The sequence below is a fragment of the Phyllobates terribilis genome, unplaced genomic scaffold (assembly GCF_046119375.1).
Source record: "Phyllobates terribilis strain yellow unplaced genomic scaffold, ASM4611937v1 Scaffold_3__8_contigs__length_932513732, whole genome shotgun sequence".
Classification (NCBI taxonomy): Eukaryota; Metazoa; Chordata; class Amphibia; order Anura; family Dendrobatidae; genus Phyllobates; species Phyllobates terribilis.
This window is the reverse complement of record NW_027362763.1, coordinates 486,709,870-486,731,365: the sequence shown is the minus strand read 5'-3', so window position 1 is coordinate 486,731,365 and position 21,496 is coordinate 486,709,870. Positions and strand designations below refer to the sequence as shown.

Below are 21,496 nucleotides of genomic sequence, written 5' to 3'. Positions count from 1 at the left end.
GAATATAAGACATATTTTCAGTTGTGTCACACTTTTTTGTTAAGTATATAATTCCACATGTGTTAATTCATAGTTTTGATGCCTTCAGTGTGAATGTACAATTTTCAAAGTCATGAAAATACAGAAAATTTTTTAAATGAGAAGGTGTGTCCAAACTTTTGGTCTGTACTGTATATATATATATATATATATATATATATATATATATATAGCAGTCTGTGTCTTCTATGTGATGTATATACAGCAGTCTCAGTGACTTCTCTGTGATGTATTCAGCAGTCTCTGTGTCTCCAATGTTATGTATGTACAGCAGTCCATACATCACAGGAGAGAGGGAGACATTGGGCTGCTGTATTTATATCACAGGAGACATGGGGCTGCGGGTTGATACATCACAGGAGACATGAGACTGGAGCATGTACAGTTATATGAAAAAGCTTGGGCACCCCTATTAATCTTAAGCTTAATGTTTTCTTAAAATTGTTGTTTTTGCAACAGCTATTTCAGTTTGATATATGTAATAACTGTTGGACATAGTAATTTTTCTGCCTTGAAACGAGGTTTATTGTACTAACAGAAAATGTGCAATCTGCATTCAAACAAAATTTGACAGGTGCATAAGTATGGACACCCTTATAATTTTCTTGTTTTAAATACTCCTACCTACTTTTTACTGACTTACTAAATCTCTTTTTTTGGTTTTGTAACCTCATTGAGCTTTGAACTTCATAGCCAGGTGTATGCAATCATGAGAAAAGCTACTTAAAGTGGCCACTTGCAAGTTGTTCTCCTGTTTGAATCTCCTCTGAAGAGTGGCATCATGGGCTCCGCAAAACAACTGTCAAATGATCTGAAAACAAAGATTATTCAACATAGTTGTTCAGGGGAAGGATACAAAAAGCTGTCTCAGAGATTTAACCTGTCAGTTTCCACTGTGAGGAACATAGTAAGGAAATGGAAGAACACAGGGACAGTTCTTGTTAAGGCCAGAAGTGGCAGGCCAAGAGAAACATCAGAAAGGCAGAGAAGAAGAATGGTGAGATCAGTCAAGGACAATCCTCAGACCACCTCCAGAGAGCTGCAGCATCAACTTGCTGCAGATGGTGTCACTGTGCATCGGTCAACTATACAACGCACTTTGCACAAGGAGAATCTGTATGGGAGAGTGATGCGAAAGAAGCCGTTTCTGCAAGCACGCCACAAACAGAGTCGGCTGAGGTATGCAAAAGCACATTTGAAGAAGCCAATTTCTTTTTTAAAGAAGGTCCTGTGGACTGATGAAACCAAGATTGAGTTGTTTGGTCATACAAAAAGGCGTTATGCATGGCGGCAAAAACACACAGGATTCCAAGAAATACACTTGCTACCCACAGTAAAATTTGGTGGAGGTTCCATCATGCTTTGGGGCTGTGTGGCCAATGCCGGCACCGGGAATCTTGTTAAAGTTGAGGGATGCATGGATTCCACTCAGTATCAGCAGATTCTTGACAATAATGTTCAAGAATCAGTGATAAAGTTGAAGTTACGCAGGGGATGGATCTTTCAGAAAGACAATGATCCAAAACACCGCTCCAAATCTACTCAGGAATTCATGCAGAGGAACAATTACAATGTTCTGGAATGGCCATCCCAGTCCCCAGACCTGAATATCATTGAACATCTGTGGGATCATTTGAAGAGGGCTGTCCATGCTCGGCGACCATCAAACTTAACTGAACTGGAATTGTTTTGTAAAGAGGAATGGTCAAAAATATCTTCATCCAGGATCCAGGAACTCATTAAAGCTACAGGAAGCGAATAGAGGCTGTTATTTTTGCAAAAGGAGGATCTACTAAATATTAATGTCACTTTTCTGGTGAGGTGCCCATACTTATGCACCTGTCAAATTTAGTTTGAATGCAGATTGCACATTTTCTGTTAGTACAATAAACCTCATTTCAAGGCAGAAACATTACTGTGTCCAACTGTTACTGCATATATCAAACTGAAATAGCTGTTGCAAAAACACCAATTTTTATAAAACATTAAGCTTAAGATTAATAGGGGTGCCCAAACTTTTTCACTGGTATGAAAAAATGTTTGCCCCCTTTCTGCTTTCTTATTCCTTTGCATGTTTGTCACACTTAAATGTTTCAGATCACCAAACAAATTTAAATATTTGACAAAGATAACACAAACACAAAATGCAGTTTTTAAAAGAAGGTCTTTATTATTTAAAAAAAAAGAAATCCAAACCTACAGGGCCCTGTGTGAAAAAGTGATTGCCCCCTAAACCTAATAACAGGTTGGGCCTCCCTTAGCAGCAACAACTGCAATCAAGCATTTGCGATAACTGACAATGAGTCTTTTACAACGCTCTGGAGGAATTTTGGCCCAATCATCTTTGCAAAATTGTTGTAATTCAGCCACATTGGAGGGTTTTTTGAGCATGAACTGCCTTTTTAAGGTCATGCCACAGCATCTCAGTTGGATTAAGGTCAGTATTTTGACAAGCCACTCCTGTTACATGATGGCAAAATAAAACTTTATTTTTTTGGAATTCATCACCCTGGATTGGATGCTGTTTGTTTACTTATAGGCCACTCCAAAGTCTTAAATTTGTCTTTCTTAATCTATTCAGAGGTGGACTTGCTGGGGTATTTTGAATCATTGTCCTGCTGCATAACCCAAGTGCGCTTCAGCATGAGGTCACAAACAGATGACCGGACATTCTACTTCAGGATTTTTTGGTAGACAGCAGAATTTATGGTTTCCTTTACCACAGCTAGTCTTCCGGGTCCTGTATCAGCAAAATAACCTCATTGATCACACTATCACCACGATATTTTACTGTTGGTATAATGTTCCTTTTCTGAAATGCTGTCTTACTTCTATGCCAGATGTAATGGGACATACACCTTCCAAAAAGTTCAACTTTTGTCTCATCAGTCCACAGAGTATTCTCCCAAAAGCCTTGGCGATCAAAATGTTTTATGGCAAAACTGAAACGAGCCTTTATGTTCTTTTTGCTCAGCAGTGGTTTTCATCTTGGAACTCTGCCATGCATGCCATTTTTCCCCAGTCTCTTTCTTATGGTTGAGTAATGAATGCTGACCTTAACTGAGGCAAGTGAGGCCTGCAATTCTTTGAATGCTCTTGAGGGGTCTTTTGTAACCTCTTGGATGAGTCGTTGCTGCGCTCTTTGGGTAATTTTGGTCGGCTGAATTTCTTTAGATCGCAGCATGATGTCTAGCTTTTGAGGCTCTTTTGGTCTTCACTTTGTCAGGCAAGTCCTATTTAAGTGATTTCTTGATTGAAAACAGGTGTGTCAGTAATTAGGCTTGTGTGTGGCTAGGGAAATTTATCTCAGCTTCCCGAAGATGTGACAAATCACAATTAACATAATTAATGTTTTATGGTATGGGGGTATCACTTTTTTACACAGGGCTCTGTAGGTTTGGATTTCTTTTTCCCTTAACAATAAAGACCTTCATTTAAAAACTACATTTTGTGTTTACTTGTGTTATCTTTGTCTAATATTTAAATTTGTTTTGTAATCTGAAACATTTAAGTGTGCATGGAAAATACAGATAGGAAGAATTTGGGGATAATCTGTGCTGCTGGTATCCTATATAATAAATCCAACTCAAGACCGAAAGTACTGTACATCACAGGGGACATCTGGTTGCCGCTGCTGCCTGCATCTGTGGGACGGGAGCGCATTGCGTGCTAACTCTGCCCTCTCAGTACGTCCTGATGCTGGCACTGGCCAGCGTCAGGATGTAATCCTTCATTGCATGCACCACAGCATTCAGTAGTGAACGCTGCATGCACGTGCTCACAGAGCAAAAGGAAATTAAAGGGCAGCCAGTCGTCAAAATGCAGCATCTCAAGCACTGTGGTCCTTGAGAATCTGCCCGGAGGCCTGAGAAAAGGTCCTGAGGTTCCCCACCCCTGATTAAAACCATTCCATTACAGCTCTAGCAGTATGTTTAGAGACATTGTCCTGATGGAGGGTAAACCTATGCTCCATTTTCAAGTCTTTTTCAGCAGCTAACAGGGAAGTCCCTGCTCATGACTCTGAGAACCACTATGAGCAGTTCCTTTTCTGGTGGACCAACCTATCCATGTGTTGCATAATTTGCTCATCAGCAGTAGCTGTAGAGGAAATAGATGGCCCGCCACCTTGTAGTAGACTATTGTCCTGTTTTTTCTTTTCATTACAGCTTTTTTTTATGAAATATTCACTCTAGTAGATTCTGAGAAGTTTGATTATGACTTGCCCTTTCCGTTACAGATGTTCATCCTGCTCCAGTTCTGATCAGTACTTCCTCAAATAAAATAACTTTTACAGACATGGACAGAAAACAAGAATTGTGGAATTTCAAAGCTACGAATATACGGATGATTTCCTATATAGCTCATGATGAAAGATTGTTCTTTGTGGATAACGATACTCTCTTTCTAAGTGATTTGAAAAACCAATCTACTGTTCTGGTACTTGTACTTATTGTAATGTTTGGGTCTAGGACTTTTAATTGCTCTCATCTTTTGTTGTATAAAAGCACAATAAGTACTATTGTGTGGAAATGTTAGGTTCATAATATAATAAAAAGATAACAATGCAAAAAACAAAATAAAAGAAGGTCTAGGAAAATATTAGTCATTGTCTCATAAACCCTTTAAAATCTCCATACTGTATTATAATGAGATACTCAACAGTGACATCCAACAATTTAAGCAAAGGGAACTATTCATTAAATAACACTTTTTCAGATCCATTTGAGGAGAAATCATCTTGATAAGTGCTAAATCCAGGTCAAATAAATGACTTGAATTCAAAAACTACAACTAGAACTGTTAAAATGTCAAACAATACATGAAAACACATTATAGTGGTTTAGTACTTAGTATTTTTTTATGCACACTTGAAAACGAGAGCAAGGTTTTCAGATTCATAATAATAAGCACTTGATATTTCATCAAAAAATGTTCTTGATTTTTTTATACATTTGTATCCCTTTTGTTCTGAACTTTTCTTTTTTGCAGCTACTGGAGGATGTCCGTCTCTCTAGATCTCAGGGTATGACTGTAGACTGGATCGCAAGGCATATTTATGTGGCTGTTCATTCAAAATGGAATAGTACACAACTTCTCTATATTGACCTGGAGTTAAAGGAGAAAGTGCTAAACCACATCAATGCATTTGAGATATCTCCAAATCTGACCCTACACGCTGTTGTCGTTTACCCTCTGCTTAGGTACAAGGCTACTAATCATTGCCTGCTACATTCTTCTGCATCTATCATATTGTTAGATATATTAAAATCTTGTTGTAATAATGCTTGATAATAACATAATTAACACAATCATTCATCTTTCTGGTAAAATGTAATGGTTTGTGTGTTGTGTTACACCGAAGTAACCAATTAATGTTTCCCTTAATAGAAATTGTCAAATTTCAGTTTAAGGGGGCTCCATTGTCAAGTTGATCCGTTTTCAGAGTGAAACCCAGTGGCTCTGATCTCTAGCTTATAGATTGAAGTCCAGGGCACATGAACCATTTTTCAATTATGTTAATACGATATTGGAAAGGTTTTTCTTAATGAGACAACACCTTTAAGATTTGTTCTGTCTGATACAGTGTTTGAGTTGTTGTTAGATATTCTCAAGGAGAAAAACTAACAAAAGGAAAATGTTAGATTTTAAACTACGGTATACACTTTTTGAATTTCAGGTTAATAGTATACTAATTCATGTTCTATTATATCCAGACTCCCTCTCTTATATGAAGGACATGTGTTTATGTTACTTTACACAAAAACTTACTAGAAATACTACCTACAGGCTACAAGTCACGAAAAGATGACATGAGAGGTACAGGGGATTTCAGCTGGCCCCTGGCTGCCATAGCAGCCCATGTGCTCCCTGCGATTGCATGGTGGTGGGGTCGATTGCCACTGAATTAATATTCGGGCTGGATCGTGGTGCTTAAATGCTTCTGTCAGTGATTGGTAGCGGCATTTCAGAGTTTAACAGCAGCGATCGGCTGATGGCTGCTGTGAGAGTTAGATGTCAACTGCATAACATACAGTAACTGGAGTGAGTTCAGAAGCAGAGCCAAAGTCATTGACATACTCCATGATGTGTATATCCGTCATGGCGCGTGAAAGGGTTAATGAAACATTCCAGCATGTATTAATTTATTTATATATTTTGCACATATAAAACAGATTGAACTGCACTATTGTAGCTGTGTGAAAGGTTTCACCCTGGGTTAGTTGCACCCATATATTTTTAATCCATCATTATGAGCAGCTATTTGATGTGATTTTCTGTCTGTCTATTCCTCCACTACATGCTATTACTTTATGTGTAGACAGGAGGTCAATCTCTGATTTCCTGTGAACTACCAGATTTAAATCCCTCTTGACAGCTCTCAAACACCTCCGCTACCAACTTTAAAAACTCTACCTCTGTATATCCCCTATGCAGTTGATATAATTTCTGCCTCATATAAAAGAGCAGCAATACAATAGGTCCATGCAGTAAATAGCAGCAGTTGCGCAACTTATTAGGTAAGTGAGTATTTTGATCATATCATCATTTTTATGCAGATTTTCCAACTCCAAGCTGTATAAACTTGAATGCTTATTGGAAGAAGCAGATCAGGTGATGTGTATTTATGTAATGAAGGAGGGTGAGGCCTAAGGATACAACACCCTTTATCAAGGTGTGCAGAATTATTAGGCAGCTTGTTTTCCTCAGGCAAAATGGGTCAAAAAAGGAGATTTACCTAATTCTGAAAAGTCAAAAATTGTTACAGAGGGATGCAGCACTACTGAAATTGATAAGATATTGGAGCACTATCACAGAAACATCAAAACTTTTGTTGCAAATGGTCGACAGGGTTGCAATAAATGTATTGAGAAAAAAGACGCACATTAACTGCCAAAGACTTGAGAAGAATCAGATGTGAAGCGATCAGAAACCCATTATTCTCCAGTGCTGTCATATTCCAGAACAGCAACTTCTAAAAGTACAATGTGTTCAGTGCTCAGAGACATGGCCAAGGTAAGGATGGGTAAAATCCGACCACTACTGAACAAGACACATAAGTTGAAATGTCAAGATTGGACCAAGAAATATCTGAAGACAGATTTTTCAAAGGTTTTATGTACTGATGAGATGAGAGTGACTCTTGATGGACCAGATGGATGGGCCTGTGGCTGGATCAGTAACTGGCACAGACCTCCACTTCGACTCAGATGCTAGCAAGGTAGAGGGTGGGATACTGCTATGGGCTGGAATTATTAAAGGTGAGCTTGTTGGACCTTTTCGACTTGAAGATGGACTCAAAATCAAATTCCAAATCTACTGCCAGTTTTTAGAAGACACTTTCAACAAGCAGTGGTATGGGAAAAAGTCTGCATCTTTCAAGAAAACCATGATGTTTATGCAGGATAGTGCTCCATCACATGCATCGAAGGACTCTACTGCTTGGCTGTCAGTAAATGGTTTAAAGATAAAAGAATAATGACATGGCCCCTTCGTCAATTGACTTAAACCTTATTAAGAACTTGTGGGCCCCTCTAAAATGAAAAATGAAATGAAAACAGTACACCTATCTGAACAGTGTCCTGGAGGCTGTGGTTGCTGCTGCCCAAAAAGTTGATAGTCAACAGAATAAGAAACTGATGGATCCCATGGATGAAAGTATTATGACTGTTATTGAAAAAAAGGATAACTATATTGGTCACTGATATTTTTTTTAAATGTCAGAAATGTATATTTTTACATTTTGAGTTATTTGGTTTTTATTTTTACTTTAACAGAAGAAAATAAATGAAATGGGAAAATGTACTTTTTTTATTTATTGCATAATAATTTTGCACAGTATTATTTGCCCAATAACATATACGCGACAGCGTGGCAAATCAGGGATGTTCGTGGACGGAGCTGATTTTTTGGCGCGAACAAGCCAGAACCCCGAACACGAACTCGAATTTCAAATGCCGAACAAATTCACTCAACACTACTGTTCACTCAAAATGTCACTGTGTGTCCAGTGTCTCATGTGTATCCTAAGGGCTTCAGCCTACAACCCTGCCTCCTGCTTGTAAGGGCGTATAGGAAGAAAACTGTTACAATCAGCAGGCAGGCTGAATCTACATTACTTAGGATACACTGAGACTCTGCCATGTGAGGCGTGAGTAGATTTTTGTTATTGATTTATCATTGGTGCCCTTAGATAGGATTTAGTGCAGAGCAAGTGCTGTTTAATGAGACTGAGCCCCCTCGGCAAAGGCAGAGTTATCATGCAATATGCAGTCTTCATTGGGAAACCATATCAAGAGGAATGAATGAACCAACATTCCAGAGAATCCAGAAGTAATGTATGATTTAAACAGGTATATACAAGACATCTAAGTTATTCTTTAAAATTGATAGCTTAATCTTAGGACAGCCCATCAATGTTAGCCACTCTGCTGTAAATTTTGGAGAGGCCGCTGCATTCACACACACATCTGATCAGTGTGGGTGCTGATAGATTGCCATCAATCTAATATTGATGGCTTATTTTAAGGATTATCCATCGATTTTAAAAGGCTGAATGACCAATTTATTAATAGTCTATGCTCCACTATGTATGCAGAAAAATTGCTGCAGTGTACCGTGAGATTCTCAGCAAAGTCTGCAAGTCTTACATGTACATTTTGATGCTGCAATTGAGACTTTGGAGAGAAGTGGAAGTTGAAATGAAAGCGGTTGGCACATGATTAATTGTATGCAAACTCAACGTGAAGCGGTTGTACGATGAGTGGAAATAGCAGAATCCTAAAAGTGAGTGCATTACACACTGTTAGGATTCTGCATGTTAGTGTTAAATTTCTATAATTGCCTCGGACAAACTTTCATAATTTTCAGTTCACCTGAAAGATTCCAGTTACTTTCCTTTAGGCAATTATTTGCTCATATTATGATAATTTCTTATGACTTTTACATTTAAGCTAAATATTTTAAAATATATTTTATTTCATTTTGCAGCCGTATTTACTGGATACAATCTTGGGAAAATGGTAACAGACTTTCTTACTACGACGTAATAAATGATAAAGTTAAAAATATTTTGGGACATTATAAGAAAACAACTCCTACTACTACAACTAATTGTGATTGTGTTGAGAAGAACTGTGAACTAGGAACAGTAATAGGTTTGGATACTTCAGATAAGAGTAACCCATACATATTCTTCCTATGTAATGTCACAAATATTTGGGCCTCTGATTTGGATGGGTGCCATTGCTGGAAAGTGATCAGTGTTACTCTTCTGCCTGGTAAGTGTTTGCAATTATTATAAAATGGTAACTTTACTGGCTAGATAGACTGTCTGTGCTTAGAAATCCTTTTTATTAACCTGAGAATTAGGGTACTCATACAAATTAGGGCACAGTGGGCTGAACCTGCATATTTCAAAGGGACCGATCATACCTGTCAGTATGGGGTTCTGCCGACTCTTCCCCAACACAACGTCCATTCTCTTATTCTTAGCAGACATTAGCTAATAGACATGTCTGATATCAGTGTACTCCCTCTTCTTTCAGAATGCAAGCATCCTTGGTTGATCTGAGGTTGTCAAAAATGTCTGATAGCTATTAAAGACGTATGGCTACATTTTAATGTAGTGGAATATTATAAATAGTAGAGCAGAATGAAAGACGAAGCTGGCCGCAGGAAAGAAGATAACATCCTGATGCCATTCAGCGTCAGGACCTTCTGTGCAGTCCTCTTCACAGCAGTAAACACACATAATTGAAGAATTTAACAGTAGTGGACCAGACCGATTGAACAGGTGACCCAACATGAGCAAGCCACCAAGAATCTGCCCAGCTGGGCAGATTGTCAGTCTGGGGATTGTAGCTCATTTGCAGAAACTACTCTGGCATGACATGAAATAATCAACAGGAAACTTTGAAAATGTTCCCTTCCCTTCAAGTTCTATTCATCTTCTTTCCTGCGTACATTACTTCTTTAGTCCGTACATGATTATACTGTTAGACACTTCACTATGTAAATAACAACATGAACTATTGCAGCATATGACCGCCAGATAAGAAGAGATTCTAAGCAAAAAATTAATTAAAACATATCATTTTTATTGAATAAAATACAGGATATATTAAAAAGACAGGGCCAAAAAAAACCTCCAAAAAATCAGGGATATAAAACACAGTAAAAATACTATTAGCCAGGTAGTATTTGGCACATATATATGGTAAAATATTCTAAGAAAACATCAGGCCCAACAAAGAAGTATGGGCAGGCCTTCCTCTCTTGTCTTTGGTGACTTTTAGTAGCTGACTGGTCCTTGTGATGGTTGGTGAGTCCAGACACTGCGTGCAAACAACTGGGATTTTGTGTCTGGTCTAGTAGTGTTATGTTAGTATTTTGCTACTTTTAGAATATGAACACATAATGAGATTGAAGAAAAAGCAAAAACAATAAATAAATATTCCAAAAATTAATTTTGTTAAAGAAAAAGGCTAAAATAAAAACAATGACACCAAAAAACATGATAAAATATTAAAAATGCGAGGCACTAGCTAAGCCATGATTGCATTAATTTGAATCAAATCTAGAAATAATTAAATGGCGTCCTTACAAACAATCCAATTGATCAAAAAAAGAAAGGAGTGGGGGAGGACACAAATGTACAGGCAGTAAAGTTAAAGTTGAGACAGTTGGGGGTTGACGTGAAGAGCAGCTTTGTGCATCTATTGATCAGAATAAAATCTTGATTATATTCAGTAATTACTTTGATCATTATATATATTATCTTACATTTTGGAGTGTGTGTAATAAACATTTGAGTACCTATTTTACATTTGCAACAACAATATTTTGGGGTACAATATTTTGTGTGCCTATTTCTTGTAATATTGATTGTATTTATAAGGATTATTACTTTACTGCCTGTACATTTTTTATTTTCCCACTTCCCCCTTTTTTGATCAATTGGATTGTTCGCAAGGACCTCATTTAATTATTAATATATTTGATTCAATTTAATACAATTATGGCTTAGCTAGCTCCTCCTATTTTTATAGTTTAGCATGTCTTTTGTGTCTATGCTTTTATTGTATCCTTTTTCATTAATAAAATATATTTTTGGAATATTTATTTATTGTTTTTGCCTTTGGAATTTAGCTACATGTTATACTATTTTTATTGCACTTCATTGTGCAATATTTTAAACATGTCCATTTTGCTTGCGCCCCCTTTATCAGTTACCTTTTTTTTATATGTATAATCCATATGATATATTTGTATTTAAAAAAAATTATCAACTTTTATGGGATTTTTTGTCTTTTCAAACCTTTTCAGCTTATAACTATGCTCTAAATTTGATGTTAATTTATTGATTTTGGAGTATAGTCTCCGTTATTTAAACGTGTACATTCTTGAAGATCTAGTGTAATTTTTTTCTGAATTTGCAATAAAACGTATGTATTTTTCGTAAACCGCAACAAAAGTTATGCATTTTTACTTCAATTTTGCAGTCTTTACTGCCTTGTGAATGTAGTGTAAAATACACAGCTATGTGTCACTATCATGTGCCAAGCAATAGAAACATTGGCTTTCTGCCTCCAGCATTAAGGCTTTCTCTCACATAGTGATCATCGTGCATCTGTGGTGTGGCTGCTAAGATGTTACTTCCAAAAGTCTTTCTACTTCATCATTTAAAGTTAATTGCAGATGACTTGCTTTACTGTTAATGACGGCACAGTTTTACCAGAATGATTTAAGAAACTGCGGCACAGACGCCCACTGGCAGATTCACCTGTTACGCTGGAGGCCACTCCGAGCAGGGCTAAATTATATTTTTCCTTAATGTGAGGGGTCAGTGATATTGTTTATGGGTTGGCGTGGTTTGTAAGCTAGCGCTACTTTTCATTCCTCGTTTAGCCCTGACCAGAACAACAATTGTAATTTTAGCTGCAAGAAACATGTTGAGGATCAACCTTTGGTTGTATTTAGTTGCCCCCAAAAGAGCTAAAGAGGGCCACAGATCCAAATTAATGCTAGTAATATAATAATAAAATCTATTCAACTTATGCAGGTTCATTACATAGCTACAGATAGTTGTAGCAGAAGTAGTTAAGTTAAAGCTTGGAGTTTGGTTGGCAACCTGTAATGTAATGATCTAACAGAACTAGATTTATTTATTGGTTTCGGCTAATCATTATAATGTGATAAAAACAGATATTTTAAGACAATATGTAGTCTACTTTTCTTGGGAGATGTTCAATACAGTTTATATTATAGTACAGATAATAATTATTGAGACTTATTGAGAGCAGAATTGTAATATTTTAAAAAATTATGAACATTCCTAAATTATTTTGTTGAATCCTATATTTACTATTCAAGCTTTTTTGGCGATGGTGGGAATGTTTGGAATAGTGCACAATCTGAGAGTAATCCTTTGCTACTGATTTTTAGTGAGAAAGTAAAGTACAGCGTAAAAAATACAGTAAAGAGGACATAGCATCAGGCCACTTCTCCTACATAGCACGTAGTTCAGTTGTATAGTTAAGTTTATGAAATACTTTTTTCTTTTATTTCTCCATACAAGGTGCAACATTAGCAAGTATTTCAATGGATAACTATTACATTTACTGGAGCATTAAAGAAGATGGAAATACTAATATTTATCATGCAAATAAAAGTAATAGGGTTTCAACGTTTCTGCACACAGTTCCCGAAGTTGTTCAAGTTGCAGCATATAGCACCTCTCTGCAACCCTTCCCAGGTAAATACGTCAATTTGTCCAATGTGTACAGTAATGCTAATCAACATTATAATCATTATTATTAGAAATAAATGCATTTCCGAGATTCAAATTTAGCACATGTATATATTACATGGAAATTTGATTTGTAGCTAAGATACTTTCCACAATTTGAATGTTCCTTATTATGCTCTGATGTCTGTCTAGACCCCAGGGCATGATAAATGTAGGGTATACAAAAAAATGATACTTATCTCACGGCTTATTTGCAAACCCCCATTGGGTCCTCCGTATCTCTTCTTTTCCTCTTCCCCATCGCATTGAGTCTTGTCAACCTCTTCACTCCAGGCAAAGACTTCCTGCATGACCAGGCCTCAGACATCATGGTGCACCATACCACTACCTGGGAGATGAGCAATGTAGCACCAAGATGTCACAACCTGTGGCATGTAAGGACGTCAGAGGGCTGGTTGTTAGTGTTGAGCGAGCACTAAAATGCTCGGGTGCTCGAAGCTCGGGCCGAGCTCGCCGTGATACTCAGGTGCTCGACCCGAGCAACGAGCCCAATGTTAGTCTATGGGAGACTCGAGCATTTTTGCGGTGGCACCCCCGGCAGTCTTTTAAAAGCCTAACAAGTGCCCAAAACGATAGTGACAGTGCTCAAATGACATGGGGACAGCATGGGGATCGCCCCAGGAAGCATTTCTGACCCCCAGGTCACTGCTGTCAACAACGTGGTCAGAGGTATTAAGCCACTTTTACGGGCTCACAATAAAACGTTCAAAAACGAAAGTGAAACTTTTTTCCTGTGAAATATGTTAAGGATAGTGTTGAGTGATACCTTCCGATATCAGGAAATATTGTATCGGATTGGATCGGACTGATACCCAAAAAGTATTGGACATCGCCGATTCCGATACCGGAAACCAATGCAAGTCAATGGGACACAAATATCGGAATGAAAATAAACTCTTTCTTTCCTTGTAGGTTAATTCTACATGAAGTAAAACAACTAAGAATAATGTAGAATGTATTACGCGAAAAGCCGGCAATTCATCAGCGGCATACACCGGTACCCGACAATTTACAACAGAAAGAATAGAGCTTCACACATAGATTAGATAGATAGAAACATGTCAGTCACATATATATGAAGTACAGTGACAGTGTTGCTTACTGTACTTGTCATTTAGTGTAAAGGATTTATTTAAAAAAATAATTGTGTTTTCATGCACTGTCTCTTTAAAAAAGCCGGCCGGCAATTCAGCGGTACCCGACAATTTATAACAGACAGAATAGAGCTTCACACATAGATTAGATAGATAGAAACATGTCAGTCACATATATATGAAGTACAGTGACAGTGTTGCTTACTGTACTTGTCATTTAGTGTAAAGGATTTATTTAAAAATATAATAGTGTTTTCATGCACCGTCTCTTTAAAAAAGCCGGCCGGCAATTCAGCATCTGTACCCGACAATTTAGAATAGAAGGAATAGAGAATCATACATAGATTAGATAGATAGAAACATGTCAGTCACATATATATGAAGTACAGTGACAGTGTTGATTACTGTACTTGTCATTTAGTGTTAAAATAAAGGATTTATTTAAAAAAAAATTGGCGTGGGGTTCCCCTTAATTTTAGTCTCTAGCGGAGGTTAAGCAGACGGCTGGGGCAGATGTTTGAAGCCTGGGAAGGGGGTAATACCCACGGAGCTTCCCAGGCTACTAATATGAGCCCCCAGCTGAATACCTAGCCTTTACTAGCTATTAAAATGGGGGACCCCCTCAAAAAAATGACGTGGGGTCCCCCCTAATTTAATAGCTAGCAAAGGCTAGGCAGACAGCTGGGGGCTGATATTAATAGCCCAGGAAGGGTGCCATGAATATTGGCCCCCTCCCAGGCTAGAAACACCAGCCGTCAGCCGCCCCAGAAATGGTGCATCCAAGCATGAACTCACGTGAACCCTCTGAGGGCACCGCGGCTACTTCAAATGAAGTTCATTTGAAATAACCGGCGGGAAAGCGCAGCACAGAACGGGAAAGCCGGCGGTGAAGTCTTTTCACTGCCGGCTTCCCCGCCTGGGTCCTTCGCTCCCCGCTCCTTGGTGCTGCGCTCCCCGCCCGGTCCTAACTTACGATCAGGATGGGAGGTGGCGAGGGGAGCGGAGGATCGGGGTGAGAGGCTGCGGGGAAGCAGTATGAGGCTGTGTGATTGTTTAAAAGCCGGCGGCTTTTTACCGCCCGCCGGCTTTTAAACGATCAGGAGAATTCTCCCCCGCTGGGATGGCATTCTGATGACAGGCTGGATCTCAGCTGAGCGCTGCCATCCAGCTTGTCATACTTCAGAGACACTTCAGAGCGCAGGCATTATGGGAACTTCCGATTCCGGTATTCGATATTGTAAAAGTATCGGAATTAAGTATCGGAATCCCGATACCGCGAATATCGGCCGATACCCGATATTTCAGTATCGGAATGCTCAACACTAGTTAAGGAACATCCTTTCCAGGGAAAAGACTTGTGTATAAGTTAAAATAAATGACCAAAAACAAAAATACTCCTCCACACCTTCGGCTATGTTCACAAGTAGCATTTTTTATGCGTTTTTGCACTTTTGTATTGCTTTCAACTATGACAAATGCATTCACCGTGAAATGTCATTTTAACATTTTACAACCTTATCTGGCCATGTGCTGTGTGACACATGCATAAAGTGCTGAAAAGACAAGGGAACAGCATGGGGAAGACCCCTGGAAGCATCTCTGACTCCCAGGTCACTGTCTAAAAGTGTGCCCATCATAAGTGATCCTTACCGCATCAGAAGATGCAGACTTGCAACTATCCCCATGCAAGTTCTAGTCCCAGGGCAGTGTTCAATTGTACCTCCCCCATTCCTTGCAATACAAGCTCAAGTATGCTGCCTGCCACCCACCCACCCCCAGGCTGCAATACCATACTGCTTGCTTGCTTGCACTTTAAATTGGGCCTTTTAGGCATGTGGAGGCGGAATCTGGCCACCACACCATGGCTGTGTCGGCGGCCTGGTATCCATACTCAGTACCCAGCCGCCTGGTGGCCGGGTGTCCTCGCTTGCTCCCCAGCCTCCAGGGGGTGGCCGGGTGTCCATACTCGGTCCCCAGCCACCCCTATTTGTCCCGGTAGCCTTTCCCACACTTTTCTTAGCCTGGCCTGCTTTAGGGCAGCATTGGCCGAGCCCACCGGACAATCAGACTCCTCCGGTGGGCCCTGGCTTCTCCACCAGGGGAGTTGAGAGTGCCAAGGTGAGGAGCATGATGAGGATGATAGAAGTTAGCATCTGTTTTGCTTTGTTGTAATGCAAGCGCATGTATATAGTAGCGGCTAGGCCTGAAGTGGTCAGCGTTTTGGCGCATGTCCTACCTCCTCCGAGGATTGCTGGATGTTTTCCTGCTACTATCCAAGTTCTATGACTCCCGTTAAAACAAAGCTTCAGGTGATAAATGATGGATGAGGTAGTGGCAAAGGAGAAAGAGCAGGAGGAACAGGGACCATTCACATCAATATCAGGCCAGTCAACCAGATATGTCTTGTAGGATATGTTTCTGTAACAAAAGGAGCGGTTCGGCTACACAGTTATAGGGCATACAGTGAGTGCAATGCCTACCAAAAATTTCGAGCCACTCCAATGCCCCTTGGAAATGACATGGAGGTCAGAGGGCGTTAACTAAACCTTTTTTTCCATTTATAGCAACTGGGTCTCCCGTGCACTGTTGGCCTAAGCAGTGAATGGAAGGCTTTCCAAAAATTATGAGGAACTGCAATGCCCCTTACAAGAGCCATGTGTGGCACCCCAGGGGTCTGGTCACCACAGTAATAGAGATATTACGTCGGAGAGCAAGTGGGAGGTTTCCTGGTCAGGATCCCTTAAACATGCAACATCCTCCTGCCCCAATCCTGGGAGGGGAGAATTCTGCCCTTATAAACTGGATCTGGGGCGGGGTTGAGTGAGTCAGAGAACAGTCAGAGTCAGAGTGAGAGCAAGGGAAAGTAACAGCAAGGAGCTCTGTAGGAGCTAGGAGCTAAATACCAGGGGCTGGAAGCTGAGCAGAGCTCGCCCTGGCAGAAGACAATAGGAACCGGACACAGGAGTCCGAAGCTGTGAGGACTTATATATCCAGCAGCAGAAACCAGCCGGCAGGGGATTTCAGGTCCTCTGGCCATAGAAGCCCGGAGTCTCAGTCACAAGCAAGGGACCAGCACCGCCGTCGTGGAGCAGAGGCTAACAGAAGGCCCCAAGTCACCAGCCATACGGGTGAGCACTACACGGTACACTCAGGGACGTGGGCTACTTCTACCCGCTTACAGCAAGGTAGCCAGGAAGAGTGCAGACAGACGGGGAGGCCTACAACTCCACCTGGCCAGGGGAACTCCTGCTTGCTCACAGACTGACCAGGCCTCTTATGCTAGCCAGTACTCCTGGGAGGGTCTACCTTATAATCATCAGTAAAGACCCTGAACTGCACTGCAAAGACTCTGAGTCATTCCTGCTGCGCTCGTGCACCATCACCCCATCATCCACACTCACTGCCCTGAGGCTATACTCCTCCCGAGGGGAGTTATCCCATTTTATGCTGCACACACAACACCAGCCTCAGCGGTCTGCATCGCAGCGGTGGTACTCCCTGACCGCAATCCACGGGTGGCGCAGTCGGACAATTAACCTCAAAACCTAAGAAAGATTGCCACTGGTTTGACCAGCCTGAGCCACGGGACCGGGTCACCGCCACGGAGACTACAGACCCCAGAGACCCGGCACCGGGTATCCCACACACGTGTACACACGGCCCAGGGGGCGCGTCACATGTAGTACAGCATATTACAAACATAAATCCCATTATTGGGGAGTGGGTGTCCCATAGTATTTGCTTATGCCTTGCAAGCAAAAGCTGCCAAAAATTAGGACGGAGCAACTTGCAATGCCCCTTACAAGAGCCATGCAGTACAGCATATTACAAACATAAGTCCCATTATTGGGGAGTGGGTCTCCCATAGTATTTGCTTATGCTTTCCCAGCAAAAGCTGCCAAAAATTAGGATGGAGGAACTTGCAATGCTGGCACCCTGGTGGTATAGTGGTGGTGGAGGCTGAGGATAAGGAGAAGAAGATTAAACAGCCGAAACGAGGAAGCGTATACCCATGTGTGGGTGTGAAGCGGTGCATGTGAATACACCTCCCGAAATAACACAGTGGATTTGACTTTATGTTACTCTGCTGTCATTTGGTGGTGATGAGAAGTCTGGCCCAATCCAGCCCTTGTTCATTTTGATAAGGGTCAGCTTGTCAGCATTGTCAGTTGACAGGCGAGTGCGCTTATCAGTTATAATTCCCCCAGCGGCACTAAAAACACGCTCCGATAACACGCTAGCGGCAGGGCAGGCCAGGACCTCCAAGGAGTACAGAGCGAGTTTATTCCAAGTGTCCAGCTTGGATACCCAATAATTAAAAGGCACAGAGGAATCACGGAGGATGCTGGTACGATCGGCAAGGTACTCCCTCACCATCTTTTGAAACTTTCCACTCCTTGTGAGAGTACCCCGCGCCTCAGGGCCTGTAAGCTGGGCGGGTGTCAGAAAACTGTCCCAGAACGTTGACAGTGTTCCCCTGCCTCTGCTGGATTGGAGTTGCATCTCTCTCGCCTGTACGCCTTGGTTGGGCAACGAACTGTGACCTCTGCCGCTAGCGTGTTCAGATGGGAATTTTTTTAAGAGTTCTGCAGCAAGGGCCTTCTGGTATTGCCCCATTTTTGTAGACCTCTCCACCTCAGGAATAAGAGAGTGAAAGTTCTCCTTGTAGAGGGGGTCTACAAGTGTCACCAACCAGTAATGACTGTCACCCAACATTTTGACAACGCGAGGGTCACGGTTAAGGCAGCGTAACATAAAGTCAGCCATGCGTGCCAGACTGGTAACGGGCAAGATTTCCGTGTCCTCACCAAGATGACGACTGACCATGCTCTCCTCCTCCTCCTCCTCTTCCTCCTCCCCCCTGTCCTCAGGCCACCCACGCTGAACCGACGGTATGACACTTGTACAGGTACTACCGTCTACAACGCATGATAGCAGCTCCTGTTCTTCTTCCTCCTCCTCCTCCTCCTCCTCCTCTCCCTCATTGTCCCCCAATGCACGTTGGGATGAGATGAGGCTGGGCTGTGTGTAATCACCCGCTACGGCTTCTTGATCCATCTCATCATACTCTGGCTGCAATGCCTCCTCTTTAATTCTCTGCAGAGAGCGTTGCAAAAGACAGACAAGTGGGATGCTGACACTAATGATGGCGTCATCGCCACTCACCATCTTGGTGGCCTCCTCAAAGTTTGTCAGGATGGTACATATGTCAGACATCCAGGTCCACTCCTGAGGTCTTATGTGTGGAGTCTAACCTGAATATCGACGGCCTTGTTGCAGCTGGTACTCCACAACTGTTCTCTTCTGCTCACAAATCCTTTGCAACATATGGAGGGTAGAGTTCCAACGTGTGGGGACATCACACACCAGTCGGTGTGCCGGAAGCTGCAAACGCTGCTGCAACACAGCAAGGGCGGCGGAAGCTGTAGCCGACTTGCGAAAATGAGCTGACAGGCGGCGTACTTTCACGAGCAGATCTGGCAACTCGGGGTACGATTTAAGAAACCGCTGAACCACGAGGTTAAGCACATGAGCCAGGCATGGTACGTGTGTGATCTCACCTCGCCTCAGAGCCGCCACCAGGTTACGGCCATTGTCACACGCGACCATGCCGGGATGTAGATTCAGCGGTCTCAGCCACAGATCTGCCTGCTCTTTCACAGCTGTCCACAACTCACAAGCAGTGTGAGGTTTATCACCTAAGCTTATGAGTTTCAGCACAGCCTGTTGCCGCTTGGCAGAGGCAGTACTGCAATGCTTCCAGCTTGTAACTGATGTGGTGATATCTGAGATGGAGGCTGAACATGAGGAGGAGGAGGAGGAGGAGGATGCGCAGGAGCTGTACACTGTGGGGGCAACTCTGACTGACATAGGGCCCACAATCCTCGGTGTGGGGAGGATGTGTTCTATCCCAAGGTCCGACTGGGTCCCGGCTTCCACTATGTTTACCCAGTGTGCCGTCAGAAAGATGTAACGTCCCTGGCCACAAGCACTTGTCCACGTGTCCGTTGTCAGGTGGACTCTCCCAGTAACTGCGTTGTTGAGGGCACGGCAGATGCTTTGGGACACGTGCTTGTGTAGTGCGAGGATGGCACACCGGGCAAAATAGTGTCGACTAGGGACCGAGTACCGAGGGACGGCCACCGCCATAAGATTGCGGAAGGATTCCGTCTCCACCAGCCTAAAAGGCAGCATTTCCAATGCAAGCAGTCGTGAAATGTGCGAATTTAGGAATGTGGCCTGTGGGGCATTAGCTGCGAATTTCCGCTTTCGTTCAAAGGTCTGGGATATGGACAATTGAACGCTGTGGTGGGACGTGGACGTGGATGTTGATGCTGTTTCTTGAGAAACTGCCATAACAAGTGAAGACTGAGAGGAGGGGGCATCTTTACATGCAGTATGGACAGGGGATTGCCTTGCACACACAACAGGGGGTTCTATTGCACGCACAACAGTGGAAGAAGCAGTGGTGACACCCGCTGACACTGGTCGTGGACCCTGGGTTTCGCCCCACAAAGTCGGGTGCTTTGCTGCCATGTGCCTGATCATGCTGGTGGTGGTCAGGCTGATAGTTTTGTCACCCCTGCTGATGCTGGCATGGCAGGTGGAACATATGGTCTTTTGGGGTTATCAGCAGAGTCTTTAAAAAAATTCCAGACTCTGGAAGACCTACCGCTTGTACTGGCAACGTCCCTTGTGTTGGTGTTACGGGGAACGGTTGCCTGCCTTCTGTCTGCGGCCACCACACTGCTTCTTCCTGCCTGTTGGGGTACTTTGCCTCCCTCCCCCTGTGTGCTGCTGGCCTCACTCTGCATGTCCTCCTTCCACGTTGGGTCAGTTACTAGATCATCCACCACCTCCTCCTCTTCCACTTGCGCACCACGATCCTCCTCCTCACTTCCTGGCAATTGTGTCTCGTCATCGTCCACCTCTTGTGACAGATTGCCAACGTCGACTTCCTGTGGCCGTGGCTGTTCAAATATTTGGGCATCGCAACATGGGATCTCCTCTTCCACCACTTCAAGCGTATCAGGCGACGGGCCCAAATATGGAAATGGACCAGTGAACAGCTCTTCAGAGTGTCCAAGTGTGGGATCACTTGCTGTCTGACGACACTCGGCATGTGGGAGGAAGGAGCATCAGGGTTAGGAGGAGTATGCGGTCGAGTCTCACGGCTACTAAGAGTTGACCGTGTGGAAGACAGACCGGAGGTGGTGGTGCCCAGGTAACTGGAAGTATTGTCTGCTATCCAATTAATAACCTGTTCACACTGATCAGTTCTCAATACTGGTGTTGTTCTGTGCTTCCCTAGTAATTCGGTCAAGAAGTGGGAGCGAGAAGATGTGGCTGTTGGTTGTGGCACATTTTCACCTTGGCCACGGCCCCGTCCTCTGCACGAACCATCACCAGAACGTCCACTTCCACGTCCCTTGCCACGCGCCTTGCCCATTGTAAATGAAGTAAAATAGCTTACACTTGCACTATCAATGGAAAAAGGGTAATAAAGAGTAGATTAGAACCGTGGAAGAGGAAAACCACAGTTATTGTTTACTGG

The 21,496-nt window shown here is 42.2% G+C and overlaps 1 protein-coding gene across 3 annotated transcripts in view; it reads left to right on the top strand.

Moving 5' to 3' along the window:
• Positions 1 to 21,496, top strand: part of ROS1 (ROS proto-oncogene 1, receptor tyrosine kinase) — a 422,859-nt gene that overhangs the window by 227,661 nt on the left and 173,702 nt on the right. For all 3 annotated transcript variants that reach the window (XR_012318445.1, XM_073675912.1, XM_073675911.1), the window contains 4 exons: positions 4,277 to 4,476; positions 5,029 to 5,240; positions 9,028 to 9,317; positions 12,617 to 12,793. Coding sequence is in view for 2 of the 3 variants with exons in the window: in XM_073675912.1 (XP_073532013.1) it covers positions 4,277 to 4,476; positions 5,029 to 5,240; positions 9,028 to 9,317; positions 12,617 to 12,793 (879 nt within the window). In the remaining variant the exon portion in view is untranslated. The remainder of the gene's footprint in view (positions 1 to 4,276; positions 4,477 to 5,028; positions 5,241 to 9,027; positions 9,318 to 12,616; positions 12,794 to 21,496) is intronic.